The sequence below is a fragment of the Parambassis ranga genome, chromosome 17 (assembly GCF_900634625.1).
Source record: "Parambassis ranga chromosome 17, fParRan2.1, whole genome shotgun sequence".
Lineage (NCBI taxonomy): Eukaryota > Metazoa > Chordata > Actinopteri > Ambassidae > Parambassis > Parambassis ranga.
Genome location: NC_041037.1, coordinates 14,632,685 through 14,653,947, shown reverse-complemented (window position 1 = coordinate 14,653,947; position 21,263 = coordinate 14,632,685). Strand labels below are relative to the sequence as shown.

The 21,263-nt window shown below is 42.8% G+C and overlaps 5 protein-coding genes across 6 annotated transcripts; 4 read left to right on the top strand and 1 right to left on the bottom strand.

The window, feature by feature from the left end:
- The first annotated feature begins 51 nt into the window (after positions 1–51).
- ndufb3 (NADH:ubiquinone oxidoreductase subunit B3) lies at positions 52–1,375 on the top strand. Its single transcript, XM_028428183.1, has 3 exons — positions 52–138; positions 924–1,052; positions 1,142–1,375. Exons 2-3 carry the CDS (start codon positions 925–927, stop codon positions 1,290–1,292), a joined length of 279 nt encoding a protein of 92 aa, XP_028283984.1. The 5' UTR covers positions 52–138; position 924; the 3' UTR covers positions 1,293–1,375.
- Positions 1,320–3,993, bottom strand: LOC114450192 (UDP-glucuronosyltransferase 1-1-like). The gene is made up of 9 exons (XM_028428182.1): positions 3,357–3,993; positions 3,192–3,255; positions 2,972–3,120; positions 2,668–2,795; positions 2,490–2,583; positions 2,293–2,418; positions 2,137–2,224; positions 1,829–2,048; positions 1,320–1,736 (listed from the first exon to the last, which is right to left on the bottom strand). The coding sequence occupies exons 1-9, from the start codon at positions 3,861–3,863 to the stop codon at positions 1,466–1,468; spliced, it is 1,647 nt and encodes a 548-aa protein (XP_028283983.1). The 5' UTR covers positions 3,864–3,993; the 3' UTR covers positions 1,320–1,465.
- Positions 3,994–4,788: 795 nt separating this feature from the next.
- LOC114449880 (uncharacterized) lies at positions 4,789–7,714 on the top strand. 2 transcript variants are annotated; one of them, XM_028427723.1, is made up of 6 exons: positions 4,789–5,000; positions 5,277–5,348; positions 5,441–5,913; positions 6,357–6,432; positions 6,532–6,645; positions 6,722–7,714. In XM_028427723.1, the coding sequence occupies exons 1-6, from the start codon at positions 4,963–4,965 to the stop codon at positions 7,113–7,115; spliced, it is 1,167 nt and encodes a 388-aa protein (XP_028283524.1). In that variant the 5' UTR covers positions 4,789–4,962; the 3' UTR covers positions 7,116–7,714. The 2 variants fall into 2 exon arrangements, with proteins under 2 accessions (XP_028283524.1, XP_028283525.1); XM_028427724.1 differs by lacking the exon at positions 5,277–5,348 and having other exon boundaries at positions 4,806–4,904.
- A 1,805-nt stretch (positions 7,715–9,519) lies between these two features.
- LOC114449745 (C-X-C chemokine receptor type 4-like) lies at positions 9,520–11,040 on the top strand. Its single transcript, XM_028427574.1, has 4 exons — positions 9,520–9,552; positions 9,647–9,861; positions 9,947–10,230; positions 10,315–11,040. The coding sequence occupies exons 1-4, from the start codon at positions 9,538–9,540 to the stop codon at positions 10,908–10,910; spliced, it is 1,110 nt and encodes a 369-aa protein (XP_028283375.1). The 5' UTR covers positions 9,520–9,537; the 3' UTR covers positions 10,911–11,040.
- A 4,265-nt stretch (positions 11,041–15,305) lies between these two features.
- Positions 15,306–19,901, top strand: mcm6 (minichromosome maintenance complex component 6). Its single transcript, XM_028427627.1, has 18 exons — positions 15,306–15,500; positions 15,636–15,782; positions 15,899–16,009; positions 16,105–16,192; positions 16,292–16,453; positions 16,563–16,728; positions 16,814–16,962; positions 17,036–17,186; positions 17,268–17,409; positions 17,534–17,675; positions 17,761–17,868; positions 17,951–18,106; positions 18,182–18,310; positions 18,393–18,557; positions 18,654–18,783; positions 18,869–19,066; positions 19,166–19,305; positions 19,397–19,901. Exons 1-18 carry the CDS (start codon positions 15,403–15,405, stop codon positions 19,505–19,507), a joined length of 2,493 nt encoding a protein of 830 aa, XP_028283428.1. The 5' UTR covers positions 15,306–15,402; the 3' UTR covers positions 19,508–19,901.
- Positions 19,902–21,263: the final 1,362 nt, after the last annotated feature.

The following is a 21,263-nucleotide window of genomic DNA, read 5'->3' as shown; positions in this document are numbered from 1 at the left end:
TTTATAATTGATAAATCCTTAAAAGTATTGCGTGCGCTTTAGTATTTTGGCCCTAATGGTGTGCCGTACTTTTGCCGTAAACCAGCAGTAGCTGTCGAAACATCTCCCCAGAAGCAGAGGTCACAACAAACCATTCAGGTACAAAGGTTTTTCTTATTAAACTTTAAATATGTTTACAGTTCTTTCTTGTATTAGCACAGAATGCGTTAAAACAACATTTACAAGGCATTTTCAGGGTAAAACCGAATCTTGGTTTTATTTAGTTTGTGCAAACGTCGTTAGCTTACTTAATGCTAGCTGAGAAAACGCTGTCTGCATTTATCGAAGTGTCATTTTAATTAAATCAGCATTTTCTTTATCTGTATAACTATAGTTTCTTTGAAGAAGCTAAGTAATGTCATGATTGGTGATAGTACTGATTGGATCAATGTAGTTTTTCCCGTTGATTACATCATAAGGTGTACTCTTTTAGCATCAACGCCAGCGAGTATTTAGCCCACCTACATTTGTGTTTAATTATATTTTTAGAAACAATGTAATTTAGTAATACTGACGTTTTACAAAAAAATAGTTTATTATTTTGTATGTAACGCTAGACGTACACTTTTGTCAACACAAATAAAGGACAGCACATAATATAATTTTTTGACTTGATATTTATTTGTTAGCATAAAATTAGTTCTGTGGTAAATATCGTTTTCCCAATTTTTGTGTTTTGTATTGGTGGTAAACGTCATAGAGAGCCTGATGTGCAAGTATGTTTTTCTATGGGAATTTTTCCCTGACACAATTAACTGCAATTGTATCTAAGTTACCCTGTTAAAACATAGTTAACAGAAAACCACTGGCTTACCAGAAAGCTTAAGTTCAATGTTCACATTAGAGTCCACTGCCAGCCTGCTTATATCTGTATGTGCGTTCAGTATGGGCGGTGACCATGGCCACAGCAAGTTATCGATGCCAGACTGGCAGCAGTGGAACACGAAAGGAACACCACTTGAGTTCACACAGCAGAGGCTGGCAGCTAGGGGCCTCAAGGACCCATGGGCACGGTGAGTATATTGTCTACCTGAAAAATGTATGACATCCTTTTGTATCCAGAATGAGTTGGGACCCTCTCTTTCTCACTTTGTCTCTGCAGCAATGAAGCATGGAGATATTCAGGCGGCTTCGCTCGGGCTGTGACTCTGTCAGATGTTCTGCTGAAAGGGTTTAAGTGGGGCTTTGCTGCCTTCACAGTTGCGCTGGCTATAGAGTACACCTTGTTCCCCCCAAAGAAGGGTGGCCATTAATTCCATCAACTCTCTCTGTACCCAATGGAATCTAAAAATGTCCTTTATTTTTTGTTTATTAAATGTCATTTTGATCACCATTACCACTACTTTTTCAGCTTTTTTAATAACACATCAGAGTCTTACCAACAATGTGAATTTGCATGTACAAACAGCTATGAACATATGAAATGCTAGTCTTTCTTCTTCTTCATGCTCAGTTTCCGGAAGCATAGTTTTATACATTTGGTTGTCAGCACTACAAAGACCAGCAATACAGTGGCTAGTAGTGCTATTACATCCAGGCAGTGGTACTGAATCCAGTTTAGGTCATGAACAGCAGCTTTGAGATGCTTTGCTCCTTTGTGTCGCATCACAAATTCAGTCCAGTAAACTGAAAGGTCAAGTGGATCATGTGGCCGGTCTCTGTGAAGAGCTGACAGCCTCTGGATGTTTTCTTTATACCTAGAGACAGATGGATGGGATGCAGATGATATGAAATACAGAGTCTGGGTTAGATTAACGGGGTATATTGCAAGAGTTTCCTGAGCTCTCACCTGGTGTCATTGATGACTTTGTTTAGCCCCTGAAGAAGACTTTCTGTTGTGATAGAAAAAATATCCAACACAACTCCTGCTTCTCTGCTCGCCATCCTCTCTGCGTTGTCAGGTTGGTCCCCATTAAATGGGACCATCAGCATGGGGACAGCGTGACACAGTCCCTCAAACAGACCGTGTGAGCCAGCGTGAGTGATGAAAGCCCGAGCTCCAGGGTGTGCTAACACACAACACAACACATGGTGAAAAGTTACGTTATGTCATACATACGGTAACCTTTCAGGATGTGTTTCAATGAACTTGCAGACCGAGGAGGTCATTCTGAGGCACCCAGTTCATCAGCTTCACATTTTCTGGGACATTGTCGGGAACCTGCCCGGTGTACCTCCATATCACCTGTCAACGATGAATATGTTTTATTGCTGCAAGGGTTCGCGACATGTTGTGTATTATGATTCCTTTACCTTCTGTGGAATTTGTCTAAAGGCCTCTAAGAAAACAGACGTGGTGTCTGGTGGCATATCTGACACCATGGAGCCTAAAGTGAATACGACAAACCCGTGCTGCCCTGATACCCAGGGCTGCAAATCCTGCAACAGCACACATAGTAAGTCTTCCTGCATTGCTGTCATTGTATCAACTGAGGAAAAATGGGTCTTACTTCAGGCAGAGGATTTCTAACATTGCAGTTGATTCCACCAACTAGTACTATGTTAGGCATGAGCGGACGAGGGAACTCCAGTGTGAAGTCAATCCTGTTTCAACACAGTATCACAAGAGATGGATACATTCATGTATTCATCTCACAAATATTAACAAATAACCTTTTTACATGTTACCTTAGCAGCCAGATATCAGAGTCAGACAGCACTTCAGCTATGCCCACCTGCTCTCCCAGGAACTGATAGGCTATGTTGTCAAAATGCCAGTAAATCAGGCGGCAAAGCAGCGGCTCCAGTAAAGCCACCTAAGGTCAGAGGGATCACAGGATCATAGGATCAACAAATGAAAGTTGGAGGAGAGTGATTTTTATAATAATCAGCAAGTACTAGAAATGGACACTATAATGATTTATCTGACTAAACAATAAAATCTCAACTGAATACAGCTTTTTATGAATTTGCTTATGCATTCAGTGCTCACCACATTGTTGATAAATCTCTCCTTGAAGTTCATTTTATCTGTGTATCTAGTAAAAAATCGAGGCACATATGAGGCTGGGGATGGGCAGCCTGCAGCCTTCATATCCAAGGAACATGGAATACCCCTCAGCAAATTAATAGTGGGGAGACCTGGAAGTGATTCAGCAATGACAGGTGAGAAAATGTATATGCATACAGATAATCCAAGGGGGGGGGCTCACCTAATTTTCGAGCTATTAATGAGCCTGTTGGCACCATGGGGTCTGTCAAGACTGCATCAAAGTTCTAAAAAGTAATAAGAGTGTGAAGTGAAAATGTTTAGCAACTCTTTCATTTGATCAAATCAAAAGTTTCCCCAGGTTTCTGATTAGAAAAAGTACACTCACCTGCTTCTCCAGATGTGAGATGAGACTGCTGTTGAACAGCAGACTCTCAGCAGTGGTGTGAATGAAGCCTACAATTTTCTTGATCTGTGAGAATCGTTTATTCACCTTCTCTATGAAAGACTGTGCAGATTTTTCCAAGATGTCCTTGTGTGTGGACATCACAGAGTCCATGTATGCCTTGTCAAAAGGTACAGGATATAACACAGTGTCGTAGTGTTTCCCTGGGCCCATCCGTACGCTGACCTCTGGTATGACCACAGTAACTCGGTGTCCACGACGTCCCATTTCCTGGGCGATGGCTTTTATACCCACCCAATGACTGCCATCCATAGGCACCACCAGCAGGTTACCTTTAAAGGCTGAAGAGCTTGTCTCACTTGCAGGAATTGTATCAGCTTTGTCCGGTGTTCTGGGTTTTTCTGCAACAGATCTTCCCTTCACCTTAGCAGCAGCGCTGTTCAGCTCCATGGCCATGTTGACCAGCAAAAGCACAAACACTTTTCTCATTGTTTCCTCTTCCTCTGTATCTGCAGCTCACTGAATCCTACAGGGGAAACTGCAAGGTAGAAATGGGCTACAGAAACACACCCTCCTCTGTGCTCCTCTGTGTTGAAATTCCAGAATCAGTTGTGTGTGTTCAAAGTCCTTACTAAAACAAGCGCACTCAGTCACAGTTAGCTAGAGGTCAGTGGATTGGCAGTGCTTTAGTTACTGTGTAATTAGATTTATTGGCAATCACATGTAGTAGAAAACAGCATAGTCATTTGCACCTGGAAAACTGCAAAAGTTCAATGAAGGAAGTGGCAGTGTTTATACAGGCCATGTGCTTGAGCCAAAACCATTATTCCCCAATCAAAGGGGGAGCCGTGTGCTAGTTGGATGAAGACTCTGGAGTGACCAAGCATGAAAGCTGTCTGTTTACATTGGTTGTTTGTGATCATTTGGTTCCTGTTGTGCATTATTATGATTATTTTATCCATCTTAGTTGAAAAACATGTTTAATTGGGTAAGTGTAGAATTTCACAAGCGACAAGTTACACAGACAACAATATGTCACAAAAAGAAAAAAGGAAACTAAAGTGCTGTAAATTATATATTATATATATAATGTTTTTTTTCAAACTATGCGTGTATAGCAAATACAGTGTATTGGATATATATATATATATATATATATATATATATATATATATATATATATATATATATATAGGGTGTGCTTAACGTCGACATGAGCTATATATATTTTTTGTAATTTAGTCCGCAATATTTGTTATTCTCACCTAATATTATTTATTTACAGTATTTAGTGACAAAAGTGAGAGAAGACTTAAATTCTGTTGTGGTCAGTGCAGTTGTTATACCACATTCAGGCCAGATGGGGGCGAAAATGCGCCACTTGTTGTTGTTGCTGTAAAGGGTAGAAAGACGAAGAAGACCAGAGGAATGTGTCTTGACATGGGCATGGCTGACTCGCGCGCGTCTTGAATGGAACTTAGCACGCAGAGAACCACGAGCTCACAGAGGCACGAGCCAATGTGTAAACAAGTAAGCGGGATTTATTTTGTTACTTCGGTTTTGGTGTCGAGTAAAATCCGTGTATAACATGTCGTACTGCGCACAGTGTGGTGGACCAGAGACAACGTAAGTGTTAGCGCAGCGTATGTGTAGATGTTAGTATTGCTCATGTTTTCAGGACCTTATTGTTTAGACTAAAATTAGCTATATCGCTATTTAGCTAACTCGAGCTAAACTCGTTGTTTAGCCAGCTGTAAAGCTAGCATTAGCCTAAATAGACTTTCAGAGTCTGTAATATTTCATTTCTCACAGCAGTAACAAACAGTAATGCAAGATGGGATTTAGTGCTGTGCTGTATTTTTGTTTTGATTGTCGCTGATTTGTTGTCTTCTAAATTTTTAGTACTGTATCTGATGGCACAGATAGGTTGGATCCAGACATTTATTCATTGTACGTAGGAGTGGAATATCACAGGTAACAAGGAAATAGTTAAACTGTGAAATTAAAAATCAGCAGTCCCCTCGATGCCTTCATTGTTGAATTCTCACAGTTGTGCTCTCTGACAGGTCGTTTAAATATTGTCTGAAGTGGAAAAGTTCCATGTATCCTAAACATTCCTCAAGACTACAAAAGGCCTCCAAGAAAAGCCCCCAGAGTAGTCCCACACAAAATGAAGAAGTTATTCAGCGCAGGCTCAGAAGTCGGAGACGGAGGACAGACCTGAAGAAGGCTGAACCTGGTGAAACCACAGTGGCAGATGAGGGGAAGGTTCGGGACATCCTCGACGTCATTAACAGCTCTCATGATGTAGAGTGTGTTTCTGAGGACGAAGAAAAAATCACAGAAATAACGGATAAAAGACTGGACGATTCTGATGAAGAGTGTCACTCTGTTTGTGACAGCACTGCTTCTGGTCCCTCCCTTGCATATCGACAAACCCTCAAGAAACCTTCCCAAAACCTGTGCTCATCCTGTCGGAAGCTCTATCAGAGGGCAAAGAGAATAAAGAAACCAATCAAAAGCAAACTCCTTGACAATGGTGAGTGCTCAAATTTCTTGACTGGAGGTATAAACAGATGAGTGGCTCAACCCTCATTACCTGCAGAAGCAGTTCAGCTGTCGGAGTGATTATGCACAGAGTGGAATTTCTGTTTACGGTAGGTAATTGATCATTGCCAAGCCAGCTCTGTGAGAAAATGGATAACACATGCACTGTTGACTTGGAGTATAAATAAATGTATATTATAATATAAATGTTTTTAATATGTACACTACCAATCAAAACATTGGGGTCACCCAGGCCAGTTATATAGCTTCTCTGATCAGCAGACAGTTTTCAGATAACATAATTGCACAAGGGTTTTCTAATCATCAGTTAGCCTTTGAACATAATTTGCTAACACAATGTACCATTAGAACACAGCTATTATCATGTTAAAGTTTCCTTTCTCTTTAATAACAACCTCTCTCTTTGTTTCTTAGATCCCATGTCCATGACATGTGACCAGTGGGTCCTCATCAAAAAGTGGGCACCCAGTAGAGTACCTATTACAAGACGGTAAGACCAGCTGTGTACAGTATGTGTATGCGTATTGATTTTAGGATATAACTCCATTATCTAAATGTGATTATTACTCCACCTCTTTGTTTTTGTTAGGAGGCCTTTGAGCCACATACAACTACTAAAGAAGATCAGTGTGAAGCAAAGAGAGCAATACGCGAGTGAGGAAGGATTATCAACCTGCTCAAGACCACACACTTTCCTTCAGAGGTAATATATTTGCACTGATCTTAATCATTTAGACTGATTGCACATAAAAAGACATCTGTGGTGGTCTTTGTTGCAGGAACCTTAGATGCTGTTTGAAACTGCAAGAAAAAAAGGAGAAGAAAAAGAGCAACAGGAGGAAGAGAAGGAGAGATGATTCACAGGACCCCCGCGATCGTAAGCAGCAGCGTCGCCACAGCAACAATGGCACACAGCACATCCGTATTAGCTGCTTGGATGATGACCTAAACAGCAGTGGTCCCAATACTGAGGACTGCATCAATCAAGAAACCGACGATCCAATGGACACAGATCTAACCATTGAGTTGATTCCCACCAGAGTAACTATGACAACAGCCAAACCAGCAGAGCTTCAATCCAAGCAGAAAACACCAAGAAAGACGCGCGGTTTCAAAGATTTGCTATCGCAGCTGCGGGGCAACACCAGTGTTATCATCAGAGAAAATCGTTAGCTCAGTGATTTCAATGATTTTATTTACAGCTACAATTTAAAGATTCAAGGACTGATGTAGCTTTTATTTATAATGTGCCTGTTGTGTTCCATGCATGTTGGTTTTTCTTAAGTTTGAAAGAAGGATTGATTTAAGATTTCATACAACAGCATTAATTATTAAACATGTTTGCTCATTATTCACATTGGTTGCAACTAAAACTTTTTGTGTGTGTACAGTAGCGATGTGCAGATCTGAGGTCTGAAACTACACTCAAACACAGCCAGAGGGAATTATTTCCTCCAGTTTTAAAAGGCGCAAGTTATTAGTGACCTGATTGCACAGTCAACTGTTAGACTGGCTGTATTGTTGATAAAGTTGTTATGTATAAACCTATTTATTTAGAAATAAGCAAAGTCACAGTCCTTAAAGACATTCCTGGTTCTTACCTCTACCAGTCTTGTTCTGCAGTGTTTGACTCTCTTTGAACCTCTTTATAGCACCTCTCATGCCAGTTCTTGAAACTTGAAAGAACTTTGATAAACTTCTATTGTTCTGTTGCTTTGTAGGCATTAATCCCTTTTCTCAAGTTTATTTGCAATATTAAACAGCAGAAAATATTTGGAGTCTTGTGGTGTGTGTTTGTACACATCTGTCATAGCACTGCACTGTGCAGTGTACCAGCTGGAAAATACCAGGTTAATTAACACTGTCCTTCACAGAAAGATGAAAGAAAGTCCCTTCCGCATTGTGAGGTCACTGCTCAATGTAGTGTCCGTTAGATAGCAGTGAGTGAGGTGATTTGCAGACATTTGCTTAATGTTTCAGTGTCATATCCCAACAAAGCACTGTTGTGATGTCTAAGGAACCCATTGACATTATTTAGAAATTCAATCAAGGATGCTTGTATCAAGGCAACTTAAGGATCTGACTGTTTTACATTAAACAGAAACCCTGTGTTAAGTGGGATTGTCTGCTGCTGGCTGTCATTTCTTTACATCTATAGCATGGTTTACTGCTGGTACAGTCTGCCTGTGTTGTTAGATCCTCTTTCTCTAAAAGCCCACATGGTGGCGCCACGTTTTTTCAGTCAGCCTCTTGTCAACTGATCTGTAGGTCAGAAGCACCTCTCAACACAGTAACACTCAACACACACAGGCAGCTACACATGTGCAGGATTACAAGTGAAAGCAGATTATTAAGTATTTTATGGGAAATGTAAGTTGCCTATTTCTAGCAGCAGGATCCAGGTCAGTGCAGGGGTAAACAAAAATAGGTCTTTCTACATCATGTTAAGCAGCAGTGTTTTTATTACGATTTTTGTGCTGATAGCAGTGAATGTTGAGGAAGGGTGTGTGAAGTCTGATGCTGATAAGAGGCAGGAGGGTTCAGACTTGACACTAAGTTTGTTTGTTTGTGTTGGAGTAGTTTTACTGTTTACTGAGAAGAGTGGTGTACGGGGAGAGGATGGGGACTTACAGTCAGAGCTCAGGAAATGTGTCTGCCGAAAGAGACGGCATCACACACACACACACACACACACACACACACACACACTGATGTGAGATATGAATGTAATTCATTCATAAACTGACCAGTTTAAACAGTTTAAATTTTGTCATTTTAAACAAAAACTGCTGCCTAATGATTTTTTTCCAGGTTTGTAATACACTCACAAGGTGAAATTTAACTCTTTGATAATATTATTCATATTTTTTAAACTATTTTGTCACAAATTTAATTACTATTAAAGTTTATACAACTCTTATTACTTTTGATACTTGTTACACTTTTCTTCCTTTGGCACATCCTGGTTCAGAGTTAATCAATCTCCTTTTTTCCTCTGACACATTAAAATTGCGACACATGCACACATGCTTGATTGACAGTGAAAGTTCAGAGGGTGTCCCAGAGGAGGGTGTGCACCAAAACTGTGTGGGGGGAGAGCTGATAATCATCATCACACATTCAATTTAAAGAATAGCTCGTTCCTTCTCGATGTGTATCCCTACATGCATCATACAAGACAGTGACGCAAATCGGACAAGTGTGTTCACACTCTGGTGAGACTGATACTCCTGATTCAACACGGCACGGAGTTTGGACACGTTCTGTTACACAAACACACACACACAAATTACATATTGTCTGATTCCCATCTGCATTCTTTCCTATTGCAAATATAATCTGATTATCACTAACCAGAGGTCCCAGGGTTGAACAATTCAAACAGCACACACACACACACATAACTCAGCATCCTGTGATAGATCCACTATCAGCACCTGACACCTCGAAAACAGGAAAAACGTTTCAGCAGGAACACAGATGTGTGTGTGATGTGAGTGTTTGGTGGGAGGAGCCTGAATACAAGTGCATATAAAGCCGCTCGGCTGAAATCTCAGGCTCACTCTGCTGAGAAATTAGAGGGACTGTCTACATCATGTCATACTATGAGGTAAGAGTCATCAGGTCAAGCATGAAAAAATTCATGTAAGTTCACACATTTGTGATTGGAGTAGTCTTCATCATCATCTATCATCTGTCTCCAGCATATCTTATTTGAAGAGGACTACAACTACAATGACACAGGTTCTGGTTCTGGCTCTGGGGACCTGGGTGTGGACCTGGAGGAGCCTTGTGATGTGGAGCATGTGATGGCCGCTGAGCTTCAGCAGGTCTTTCTGCCTGTGGTGTACGCCCTCATCTTCACCTTAGGCATCACTGGAAATGGCCTGGTCGTCGTAGTGCTGGGGTGCCAGCGCAGGTGAGAAGACGGGCGGAGGATTGAAAGTTTTGGCTTCATTAAATTCAGGCAAGAAATAAACATGAAAGTGACTCCTTGTCTGCAGGTCGAAATGCAGCCTCACAGACCGCTATCGCCTCCACCTGTCAGCTGCTGATCTCCTCTTTGTTCTGGCGCTGCCGTTCTGGGCCGTGGATGCAGCCCTGTCTGACTGGCGCTTTGGAGCAGCCACCTGTGTTGGTGTGCATGTGATCTATACGGTTAACCTATATGGCAGCGTGCTCATCCTGGCATTCATCAGCCTGGACCGCTACCTGGCAGTGGTCAGAGCCACGGACACAAACACCGGTGGGCTCAGGCAGCTGCTGGCCCACAAACTGGTGTATGTGGGTGAGTATCAAAACACTCATCTGCCTTCTGTTGATCTCTTCTCTGACAGTCCCTTAATGTTGTTTCTCTCCTTCCTCCCCTCAGGTGCATGGTTGCCCGCTGCTCTATTAGCAGTGCCAGATTTGATATTTGCCCGAACTCAGGAAGGAGGAGAAGGATCCACTCTATGCCAGCGATTCTACCCAGAAAACAACGCCCCACTCTGGGTGGCCATCTTCCACATCCAGCTGGTTCTGGTGGGTCTGGTGATCCCTGGCCTGGTTCTCCTGGTGTGTTACTGCGTTATCGTCACCAGGCTAACCCGAGGTCCACTGGGGGGTCAGAGGCAGAAACGGCGGGCGGTCAGGACCACCATAGCTTTAGTGCTCTGCTTCTTTGTGTGCTGGCTCCCATATGGAGCTGGCATCTCTGTGGACGCTCTGCTGCGCCTTGAGGTTCTGCCCCGGAGCTGCAGGCTGGAGGCCGTTTTAGGAGTGTGGTTGGCCGTGGCTGAACCCATGGCATTTGCTCACTGCTGCCTCAACCCACTGCTGTATGCTTTCCTGGGGGCCGGGTTCAAGAGTTCTGCCCGCAGAGCCCTCACTCTGAGCCGGGCCTCCAGTTTGAAGATTCTACCACGAAGGCGGCCTGGAACCTCCACAACCACAGAGTCCGAGTCCTCCAGTTTACATTCCAGCTAGTGTTTGATATGCATGTCTACTGTATATACTGTAAATATGTGTGTGTGTGTGTGTGTGTGTGTGTGTGTCTGTGTGAATGTAAGGAAGTTTACACAAAGTTTCTGAGAAAGTGAGGAGCAGTCTGCTGGCCCACGACTTCTCCCTCACAGTAGGGTTTCTCTTGTGTACATGGTGGTGTCATACTGCTGTGCTGTTGAAGATTTTTGTAATAAAATAACCAAAAATAGTCTCATAATTGTGTAAGTGTGTGTGTGGGTTTTTTTTAGTTTCTTTTGCTTCCTTCCTGACTGAAACTGTTGGCGAGAACTTCAATCACAAAACAGCGCTCAGTGGGAGCCAGAGATATCGTTATAATCACACAAATAATAAACTCCGAATTAACTAACGAGATGAAGGATGAGGGTATTTAGGCTTTATCATGGAAAAACACATTGGAAATAGGAAGAAAAAGAACTTTAATGTTCTTAATTACCATCTGATAGCTGACATTTTCCCAAACCAGGATTGTAGTGGGAATTCAACAGTTGCAAAATCTTGTTCACGGATGCAGATTTGAAGATTATCAAACTGTATTCATTAGCATTCAGCTGTGTGCCATCTGAATTCACTGATCCAGAACATGAACACAGTGATGTTGAAAAATTAAACTGTGCTGTTTTAAGATGCGATGTGTGATAACAAGGTGTATCTGAGTCAGTGTGTGTGTGTGTGTTTGTTTGTTGTGTGTCCTATGGTTGCAGGTTAGATTTATGGTGATGATATAAACAGTTTAGTTCTTTTACGTGAGAGAGAAGGAAGCCTGAGGGGGTCAGGAGGTCCATTTCCAGTTTTAACACACACTCGTACAAAAGTGCTTCCCACATATTTACTTCCACTTGGAAGTGTGAGAAACAGAAGCTGGAAGTGTACTGTGTCCTGTTTCCTGGATCAAAGATGAGAGGAGGAGAGGATGAAGAGGAGAGTTGTGTGAGAGAGGTAGAGAGGAAAAATACAGTCAGACTGACCCAGTGACTGCAGTGTAATAAAGCATAATATCAGTATAACTGCATCCCATTGTTTGCCAACATGAAGAAAACTGTGCATGCAGAAAAAGGACCTGCTATACCTTTTCATGGTTACCCCCCCCCCCCCCCCCCCCCCCACACACACACAAACTACTTACTTCTATTCATAGTGTATTCAAAACAGGAAAGACTTCCTGCAGCTCATTTTAGGAAAAACAAGCAGCTAAAACAATCAAACAGCGGCTCTGCATTCACTAACACAGAAAGCTGTTAAAGAGTAAATCAGTTACTCTGAGTGCAGCTATCTGTTACGCTGTTTAATTCACAAATTCAACAGGTGGTAGGATGTCATCATTTCTTTTCAAGTTGCTGTTTTTTTAGCAGCATGTATTCCGCACTGCTGGGCTTAGACTTGTTCTCAGAGTCATAAGCCAGACTGGGACAAGCACAGACAGTTAGAATGACAAACACAACAAAAAAATGTGTAAACATCAGCTAATATTATGATTATTATTTCCCCTCCTTTCTGTGTCTCTTTCGTTACGTTATACCCTATGTAGCACTTACTTCTCGAAATAAATCAAAATCAAATCAAATGTATTTGTAGTCTGTTCTAATAGTAAGCTATTCTTTAATTGAACACTTAATATTGTGTTTTGTGGGTCAGCCCTTAGTTTCAAATCTAGTGCATGCAAGTACCCCACCATAACAATGAAAATGTGTCAGCGTCTGATATCAATGAACCAGGAAACGACTCATTTGAATCCATCTTTTGCGTCTTTTCTCTCATATCCTGCTTCTCTTGTGACTATTTGTTTCTATTTATGTATTTTTGCACCTGTTACCACAAATCTGACACCATCAATGTTTTGTTTTGATCTTCTGCACACAATCTGCTGACTGAGTGTTATCACAGATCAGTGTCTGATCTGTGATCACCTCCTGTGTGTGAGTCTGAATGTGTGTGTGTTTATCTCTGCTGGTAGCAGAAACAGGTTCAGATATGAGTCTTTCAGATGAAAAGCCGTCCTTGCTGTCATGGCACTGATGCTGTGATGCACATGTGTGAGTGTGTGTGAGAGGTTTTTGTGTGTTCGCCTACAGATGGTCAGGTTCCTTCATATTCATACAAGCTGAGTTTCCTGCTGCTGAACAATTGTGGGAAAACCAGAGGTCAAGACAAAAGGAGAAATAAAGAGGCATTGAGAGACTGGGTTGCATCCAAAGGACCTGCAACAACTTCCTGCTTTGTTCCTGGTGGATTAATACAATGTGACAGGTGAAACCAATAGCCTGCCGGGAGTGTTTGTATTGACCTCAGCAGGTGGAGACGTGAGAATGATGTGGGAACAGAAATAGAAATTAATGGAATAATAGAGCAGAAATCAATGTTTACTCTCACAGAGGGTCCTGGGAAAGAACTCTGTGGAGGAGGCCAGCGGCCTGAGAGGAGTTTGTTTGTCATGCTCAGTGTTCTCTGTACTTTTCCACCCGGTGCTCTTGTCTCCATGTTTGTAATTCTCCTGCCTTTGCTCATGAGCAGGGCACTTGCCACACTAGAGCAGACTATGGCTGCAAAATAAACAATATTTTGGACCATTTCAGTCATGCTTTGCTTTTTTATTTAGTATTTTAAATAAACAATGACCCCGCGGTTGCAGGCAGTTTGGTTTTCCCCTACATTGTTCACTGTCCAAATTCAAAGTTATTTTAATGCATGCTCTGCTTACTGAGTGTAAAGTTGTGTTGTGTTGTACAGTAAGATTCAGAGTGCCCCATCAAACTGGGATCCAAGGACAGTGGAATTAGTGCCTTGAGCTCTTTGTTGTGTTTGTTCAGTTACTCCTGAACAGTGTTTGAATCTTGCAGGGTAAGGCATCAGGGACTGCCATGTCATAGATCGATGTCCTTGATCAGCAAAAAAGAAAAAAAAGATCAAGCTCTTTTAGCAGGACTGTTTTTTTATTTGTAAGGGTTTGAATTGTTTAACTTCTTACTTACAGACAAAGTGCAATGCTTTGCAAATCTCATATACCTACGGTATATTGTATTCCCAATAGAACATAAAGATGTTCTAAACATGTCGGATGTTCTGAGACATTTGACCATTTCATGGAAAATATTAGCTCATTTTGAATTTGATGGCAGCAACAAAACTCAAAAGAGTTGGGACAGGCGCGGCAAGAGGCTGAAAAGTAATAAGCATCAAGGATGAATGGAGGAGTGTTCGACTAATCAGGTTAACTGGCAACAGGTGAGTAACATGACTGGATATAAAAGGAGCGTTTCAGAACCTGTGATATGATGAAGATGGGCAGAGGTTCACCAAACTGATGAACTGCGACTAAAAACTGTGGAACAATTTTAGAAAAATGTTCCTCAACGTAAAATTACAAACACTTTGAAGAGCCCACCAGCTACAGTCCACAGCATCATTAAAGAATCAGGAGGAGTGTCTGTGCACAAAGCGCAAGGTCAAAGGTCAGACCTGGAGGTGCATGTGATGTTTTTTTTTTATATTTTTTATATTTTGATATTCTTTTTGTAAACCATCGGAACAAAGCCCTAGTGTGATTATTACAATTTCTGTGTTTGAAAACAGCCATTTAGTGGATCTTAAACAGACTCATGCACACACAGTTCATTATGATAAACAGCCCAGCAATAAAAAAATGGCTGTATAAACACCTCCATTCATATTTTCATCAGCAGCTTCAGAGGAGCAGCTGATTAGATAAGAAACTTCAGAAGCATAAGTGTGTACTGCCCTCCAGTGGTCAGAGTGGTAAACTGCAAATTCATTTCAGGTGTGGCTATACACAAAGCAGTGATGCTTCGGCTTTTCATAATATTATTGCACCATTGATTTGTATACGTTATTGAATTGACTATGACTATAATGTGCCATTGCAGTTCCTCTATGTGTAAATAATCACTTTTGTGTCTAAACATGTTTACATTGCCAATCCTGCAGGCCCAATATTATACTAAATAATAATAATCTCACAACCATAATAACCTAATGAATCCAGAACTGTGTTTATTGCCATGTAAGTGAAAAGGTTCCACACAGGAATTTGCTTTTGTGATTTGGTGCATACATAAAACATAAAGCATAAAACAGGAAACGGACCGGACATGTGTTGTACGGGGCGACGCACGGGCCAATTTTGAAGTATCTGCGTTTTTTTCACCCTGAACTTTATTGTTCAAATTCGTTTTTGTTCAGTAGTCGGAAGCCTGCCGCGGGAGGGGGTTTTACGTCACATCCCATTCTCACCTCTTATTGGCTACAGGCCCCAGAATATTAACATAACATCACGGATTGGTCCAAAGCGGCGCGCCAAACGTCACGTGGTGTCCCTTTTCGCGCGAAACAGATTCTGTTGTCAGGAGCTGAGCGTGCAGTCTGTGAGCAGAGGAGCAGTCCGGCTCGGAAGTTTTTCTTACGTCTTGAACCTTTCCTCGCAGTCCGACAGTGCCGCACGATGGATGTCGCTACAGCAAACGCAGAGAATGCCAGAGCGATGGTGAAAGACGAGCTGGCTGAAAAATGCCAGAAGTTGTTCCAGGCTTTCTTAGAGGAGTAAGTCACTGGTGCTGTTGTCGCTGTGCACAAGTTGATCGCATTATATCTTATCTGTGTTATAATCATCGTGTGTATATAATAGAATAGTTGTGTATTATACTGTAATTGATTATTTTTCGTGCCGTTGGGCAGGTTTCAGACCGGGGACGGGGAGGTGAAGTATGTCCGGGAGGCCGAGGAGCTGATCAGGCCTGAGAGAAACACGCTGCTGGTGAGCTTCACAGACCTGGAGGGCTTCAACCAGGAGCTGGCTACCACCATCCAGGAGGAGTACTACAGGTGAGCTGACTCATGAAGACCAGGTCATAGGCACTGTGGTCATTGGAAGGGTCTCTGTGTAATTGGTGTGGAAAATTAGGCTATATGGATTAATCCAAAGGACTTTCTGTTTTCAGAGTGTATCCCTTCCTGTGTCGGGCTGTGCGTAACTTTGCTCGGGATCATGGGAATGTTCCTCTCAACAAAGAGTTCTATGTGGCTATTGAGGAGCTTCCTACAAGACACAAGTAAGACACACAGCTCACTTTTATTAAAATGGGTTTAGGTGCATATCAGTGCAAAGGTGGAGGTAAATGTAAAATAAATCCTATGTATATTTCAGGATCCGTGAGCTGTCCTCCATGCGTATTGGCACCCTGGTGAGGATCAGTGGTCAGGTGGTGAGGACCCACCCTGTCCATCCTGAACTGGTAAGATATCCTGCAGGTCAATAAAACAGAAAACGTGATGTCAAGCTTACCCTCTGTACTTACCTATACCGTTACTCATGCTCTTGTATATTGTTGTAGGTGAGTGGTACGTTCCTGTGCATGGACTGCCAGGCACTGATCAAAGATGTCCCCCAGCAGTTCAAATACTCCCCACCTACTATCTGCACAAACCCCGTCTGCAACAACCGCTCGCGCTTCCACCTTGACACACACAAATCCAAGTTCATTGACTTTCAGAAGGTAAGTGTCAGACAGGATGTGTGTTCTGTGTGTGCATCAAAGAAAAGTGTCCTGATGACACTTTGAGCCCCGAGGTTTCTGATGTATAGTCTGACTCTGGTGTGTTCAGGTGCGTATTCAGGAGACACAGGCAGAGTTGCCACGTGGTTCAATCCCACGCTCCCTGGAGATTGTCCTGAGGGCAGAAGCAGTGGAGACGGCTCAGGCCGGAGACCGCTGTGACTTCACTGGCACCCTCATTGTCGTGCCAGACGTCTCTCAGCTCAGCACTCCTGGTATGTTTTAATCTCGACCAACTAATAAACAATTTTAGCACGTTTCCTTCTCTCACACCTGTCCATGTGGATTCTGTTTCTCCAGGTGTGCGAGCAGAGACCAGCACCCGTGTAGCTGGTGGACCTCAGGGTTTTGAGTCTGAGGGTCTGAGGGGACTGAAAGCTCTGGGAGTCAGAGAACTGTCATACAGATTGGCCTTCCTAGCCTGCAACGTCGCCCCCACCAACCCACGAGTAAGAATCACACACTGCAGCTAAAACAAGTAGCAGATGTTGTTACTTACAAAAGCATCTTCTTCTATTGTAGTTTGGTGGGAAGGAACTGCGAGAGGAGGACCAAACTGCTGAAAGCATCAAGAGCCAGATGACAGAGAAGGAGTGGGAGAAGGTGTTTGAGATGAGCCAGGACAAGAACCTGTACCACAACCTGTGCACCAGCCTCTTCCCCACCATCCACGGTCAGTGATCTAACGTTCAGTGATGCTTCGGTGAAGTCTGTGTGTTTTCAGTTAAATGTTGACAGTAACTGAATGGTGCAGGTAATGATGAGGTGAAGCGTGGCATCCTGCTGATGCTGTTTGGAGGCGTTCCCAAGACAACCATGGAGGGGACCTCGCTCAGAGGGGACATCAACGTCTGCATCGTTGGAGATCCAAGCACTGCAAAGAGCCAGTTCCTCAAGTGAGTAACAGATTCTGCTGGAAAAACTGTCACGACTGAGAATATAGACTACAGGCAAATGTTTTCCTGTCTTTGAAATAATTTGTACAAAGTTCTGATATTAATAATATATAAACATGTACAGGCACGTGGAGGAGTTCAGTCCCAGGGCAGTGTACACTAGCGGTAAGGCCAGCAGCGCTGCAGGTCTGACAGCAGCCGTGGTCCGAGACGAGGAGTCCCATGAGTTTGTCATCGAGGCTGGAGCTCTGATGCTGGCTGACAACGTGAGTGTTAAAGAGGCCAGTCACTAATGTATTGATAAATATGAACTCTTTGCAGCTATATTAATTAAGTCATATTTGCTTCCAGGGTGTATGTTGCATTGATGAGTTTGACAAGATGGACCTCAAGGACCAGGTGGCTATCCATGAAGCCATGGAGCAGCAGACCATCAGCATCACCAAGGCTGGAGTCAAGGTGCCATACATCAACCCCCTGACTCATTTTAATTTCATATACATTCACTGTTGCAGTGTAATCACCAGTTTTCCTCCTGCAGGCCACACTGAACGCTCGCACATCCATCCTGGCTGCTGCCAACCCTGTGGGTGGGCGCTATGACCGCAGCAAGAGTCTGAAGCAGAATGTCAACCTGACCGCACCCATCATGAGTCGTTTTGACCTCTTCTTCATTCTGGTGGATGACTGTAATGAGGTATGCTGCTTGGCCTGGTCATTGTGTATTTTCTGTCATATGTATGCACAACTCTGACTGGATAATCTGTTCCAGGTTACAGACTACGCCATCGCCAGGCGCATCGTGGACCTGCACTCCCGTGTGCAGGAGTCAGTGGACAGACTGTACTCTCTGGATGAGATCCGCAGATACCTGCTGTTTGCCAGGCAGTTCAAACCTAAGGTGTGTGTTTTGTGTGTCCGTCTGCTCCGACAGTGTTAGTTTTAGTATTTAAACCAGTTGTTTTAACCACGTACATCTGTAGATCTCAAGTGAATCGGAGGAGTTCATTGTCGAGCAGTACAAGCGTCTCCGCCAGCGTGATGGCTCTGGTGGTGTGTCCAAGTCTGCCTGGAGGATAACGGTGCGACAGCTGGAGAGCATGATCCGCCTTTCAGAGGGCATGGCACGCATGCACTGCTGTGATGAGGTATAGATGAAAAGTATTTTTGCATGTGTAGTTCGAGAGTATTCTAAGCTGTCAATAACATGGCCACTCACCTTCATCCTCACTTCATGTCTCCAGGTGCAGCCCAAACATGTGAAGGAAGCCTTCCGTCTTCTGAACAAATCCATAATCAGAGTGGAGACGCCTGACATCAACCTGGAGCAGGAGGATGAACTTGAAGAGGAGCAGCAGCAGCAGCAGGAAGAAGGTGTTGTCACTCACTCTCCTGAGGACTAATACACTTGTAAATACCTGCTACTACTGTAGCTAACCAATGTAAATGTTTTCTTCAGGCAACAATGTCCCGAATGGTGTTAATGGCCACGTGGATGGTATGAATGGCCATGCCAATGGTGTTAATGGCCATGCCAATGGTGTGAATGGCCATGCTGAGCCTGGCAGTCAGCCCAAACCGTCTCTTCGCCTGTCTTTCACGGAGTACAAACGCATCTCCAACCTGTTGGTTCTGCATCTGCGCAAAGCAGAGGACGGTAAGAGGTGTTCTTAAAGCATGTCTGCTTTCCACCTCAGTTTGTAGAATGCTTTATTATTATGTTTGTCATCTCTTAACTTTGTGTTCTCCGTTTCAGTTGAGGAAGAGGAGGAGCTGAAGAAAAGTGCAGTGGTGAACTGGTATTTGAAAGAGATCGAGTCAGAGATTGATTCTGAGGAGGAACTTGTCAATAGGAAGGGTCTGATAGAAAAGGTCATCCACAGGCTGGTCCACTATGTGAGTGTCTTTTTTAAAAAATGTAACATAATCAGTCTCCAAATGTAGACATGTCTGTTTACAAGTGTCCTTTATGATTCTCTTTCCCTAGGATCACATCCTCATAGAGCTATCACAGGCTGGGCTGAAGGGCTCAGAGTCTGCCAGCACAGAAGAAGAAGTTGTTCTGGTCGTCAACCCAAATTACATCCTGGAAGACTAAATCACTCCATCTGTGCCTGGTTTTTTGTTGTTGTTGATCTCCATTCCTTTACAGCTTAGAACAATAAAGCCAATGTTCATAGTGTTTGTGAATGCTCTTATGTACCACCTACATAACAGAAGCAATGGAGATGTTAAGACTTTATTTTTTGAGTATCTCTTCTGTATAAAGGTTAAAATGTTGTAAATATGCACCTTTTTTTTAGTCGCTTACTGGCATCTGACTTAGAGATAATGGACCTCCTTGAACTGTGTATGGATTGCTTTCGCTTCATAATTGTATATTAGAGGCACACACCAAGGCCTGTCTCAGTGGTGTCAACTTATATTGTAAGTTCGTTTTTTTTTATAATTGTGACATGAAATAAATAAAATGTTGAATAAATCAAACTAAATATTTTTTTCTAATGCGGCTAAATGTATGCACAATTTCCTTGAGAATTCTATATTGATGCCGCCCACTAGGTGGCAGCGTCGACATGCATAAGGGTGCCACTGCGCATGTCTACACGAGATTATTCAACAAACATGGCGGCACCTTGTGTGACAGCGGTGAGGACGGCAGTCAAAGGTAAAAACATTCACACGCGACACGCTTATCAGAAAATGTCACAATTAACGAAATAATGAACTTGTCATCTGTATTCTCAGTTTAAAGGACTGCCACGCAGCAAGTATTATAATAGTTTTATGATGTATTTCACGTTTTCACCTTAACCCTCACTGTAGAGTCGCCGTAGGGTAAATGTCAGCGAGTGTTTAAAAGTAGAATTGGTCCTCCAGGTGTGTACCTTGTTCCTGGCCGATGGCTTCTCACACAAACCAGTCAAACCCCGGCAGTGTGTCGGAGCTCCCTGCTGCATGTTCCCCCCGCTGCCTCCCTGTGCAGCTCCAGGACGCAGCCACAGAGGAGCACGCAGAGCTCAGCGGAGTTCAACACAGGCAGCAGGGGAGCCAAGGACCAGGAAGCAGAAGGTCCTGATTATATTCCCAAGAGGAAGGCCAAAAACCCCATGATGAAAATTGGATATGCTTGGTGAGTCTACTCTAACTTTCTCTTTACATTTTACAGGGAAATGAGTTTATATCCCACACCACAGCATCACAGCAATCACAAGTCATATTGTTATATTAGCAGTGGTGCAACACAGGCACTAGTAGAGTAGGTGTAGAATATTTTAAATAAAATGTAAAAATTCAATTGAATTTTATTTATATAGTGCCTTTTACAATCAGAATTCGCTCTGAGCACTTTACAGAAACCCAGAGCCTGAACCCCCTTAAGAGCAACAGTGGCAAGGGAAAAACTCAGTTTTAACAGGAAGAAACCTTGAACAGGACCCGGCTCATAAGGAGAACCTTCCTGCTGATAGCTGGCTGGGTGGAGGAGGTAGACCTGACAGTTAGGATGAAGGAGAGAGAGAGGGGAACAAACATGCACAGACATCATACATTACAGAGAACAAACATGACAGGTTGTTGATGTTGTCATGCAAGCTGAACCATTGTGTTTATATTTTAGTGGATGTATATATCAAGTTAATAATACTTAAATTTAATGATGCACAACAGACTGGTGCTCAGATAATTACATGAATTGCTAGTATTTGTCAGGCTGATGGCTGAAAAATGCTCATAGCTTCAGATTCTAGATCACTATATATAATTGTCTTCCTCATAATACAGCATGCTGAGCTTCTGTACACTCGTGGATGTGTTTTGTTAAATGTGCAAGCTATTTATGTATTCTTTACCTC

Coding starts and splice junctions, on each gene's coding strand:
- LOC114450192 (XM_028428182.1), bottom strand. CDS start 3,863: ATGAGAAAAGTGTTTGTGCTTTTGCTGGTCAACATGGCCATGGAGCTG. Junction 2,796..2,971: donor AGAGATTTATCAACAATGTG/GTGAGCACTGAA, acceptor CTCTGACCTTAG/GTGGCTTTACTGGAGCCGCT. Junction 2,419..2,489: donor TTAGAAATCCTCTGCCTGAA/GTAAGACCCATT, acceptor GTGCTGTTGCAG/GATTTGCAGCCCTGGGTATC.
- LOC114449880 (XM_028427723.1), top strand. CDS start 4,963: ATGTCGTACTGCGCACAGTGTGGTGGACCAGAGACAAC. Junction 5,001..5,276: donor TGTGGTGGACCAGAGACAAC/GTAAGTGTTAGC, acceptor CTAAATTTTTAG/TACTGTATCTGATGGCACAG. Junction 6,433..6,531: donor AGAGTACCTATTACAAGACG/GTAAGACCAGCT, acceptor TGTTTTTGTTAG/GAGGCCTTTGAGCCACATAC.
- ndufb3 (XM_028428183.1), top strand. CDS start 925: ATGGGCGGTGACCATGGCCACAGCAAGTTATCGATGCCAGACTGGCAG. Junction 1,053..1,141: donor CTCAAGGACCCATGGGCACG/GTGAGTATATTG, acceptor TTGTCTCTGCAG/CAATGAAGCATGGAGATATT.
- mcm6 (XM_028427627.1), top strand. CDS start 15,403: ATGGATGTCGCTACAGCAAACGCAGAGAATGCCAGAGCGATGGTGAAA. Junction 18,107..18,181: donor TGGTGGATGACTGTAATGAG/GTATGCTGCTTG, acceptor AATCTGTTCCAG/GTTACAGACTACGCCATCGC. Junction 18,784..18,868: donor GCAGCAGCAGCAGGAAGAAG/GTGTTGTCACTC, acceptor TGTTTTCTTCAG/GCAACAATGTCCCGAATGGT.
- LOC114449745 (XM_028427574.1), top strand. Junction 9,862..9,946: donor GTGCTGGGGTGCCAGCGCAG/GTGAGAAGACGG, acceptor CCTTGTCTGCAG/GTCGAAATGCAGCCTCACAG. Junction 10,231..10,314: donor CCACAAACTGGTGTATGTGG/GTGAGTATCAAA, acceptor TCCTCCCCTCAG/GTGCATGGTTGCCCGCTGCT.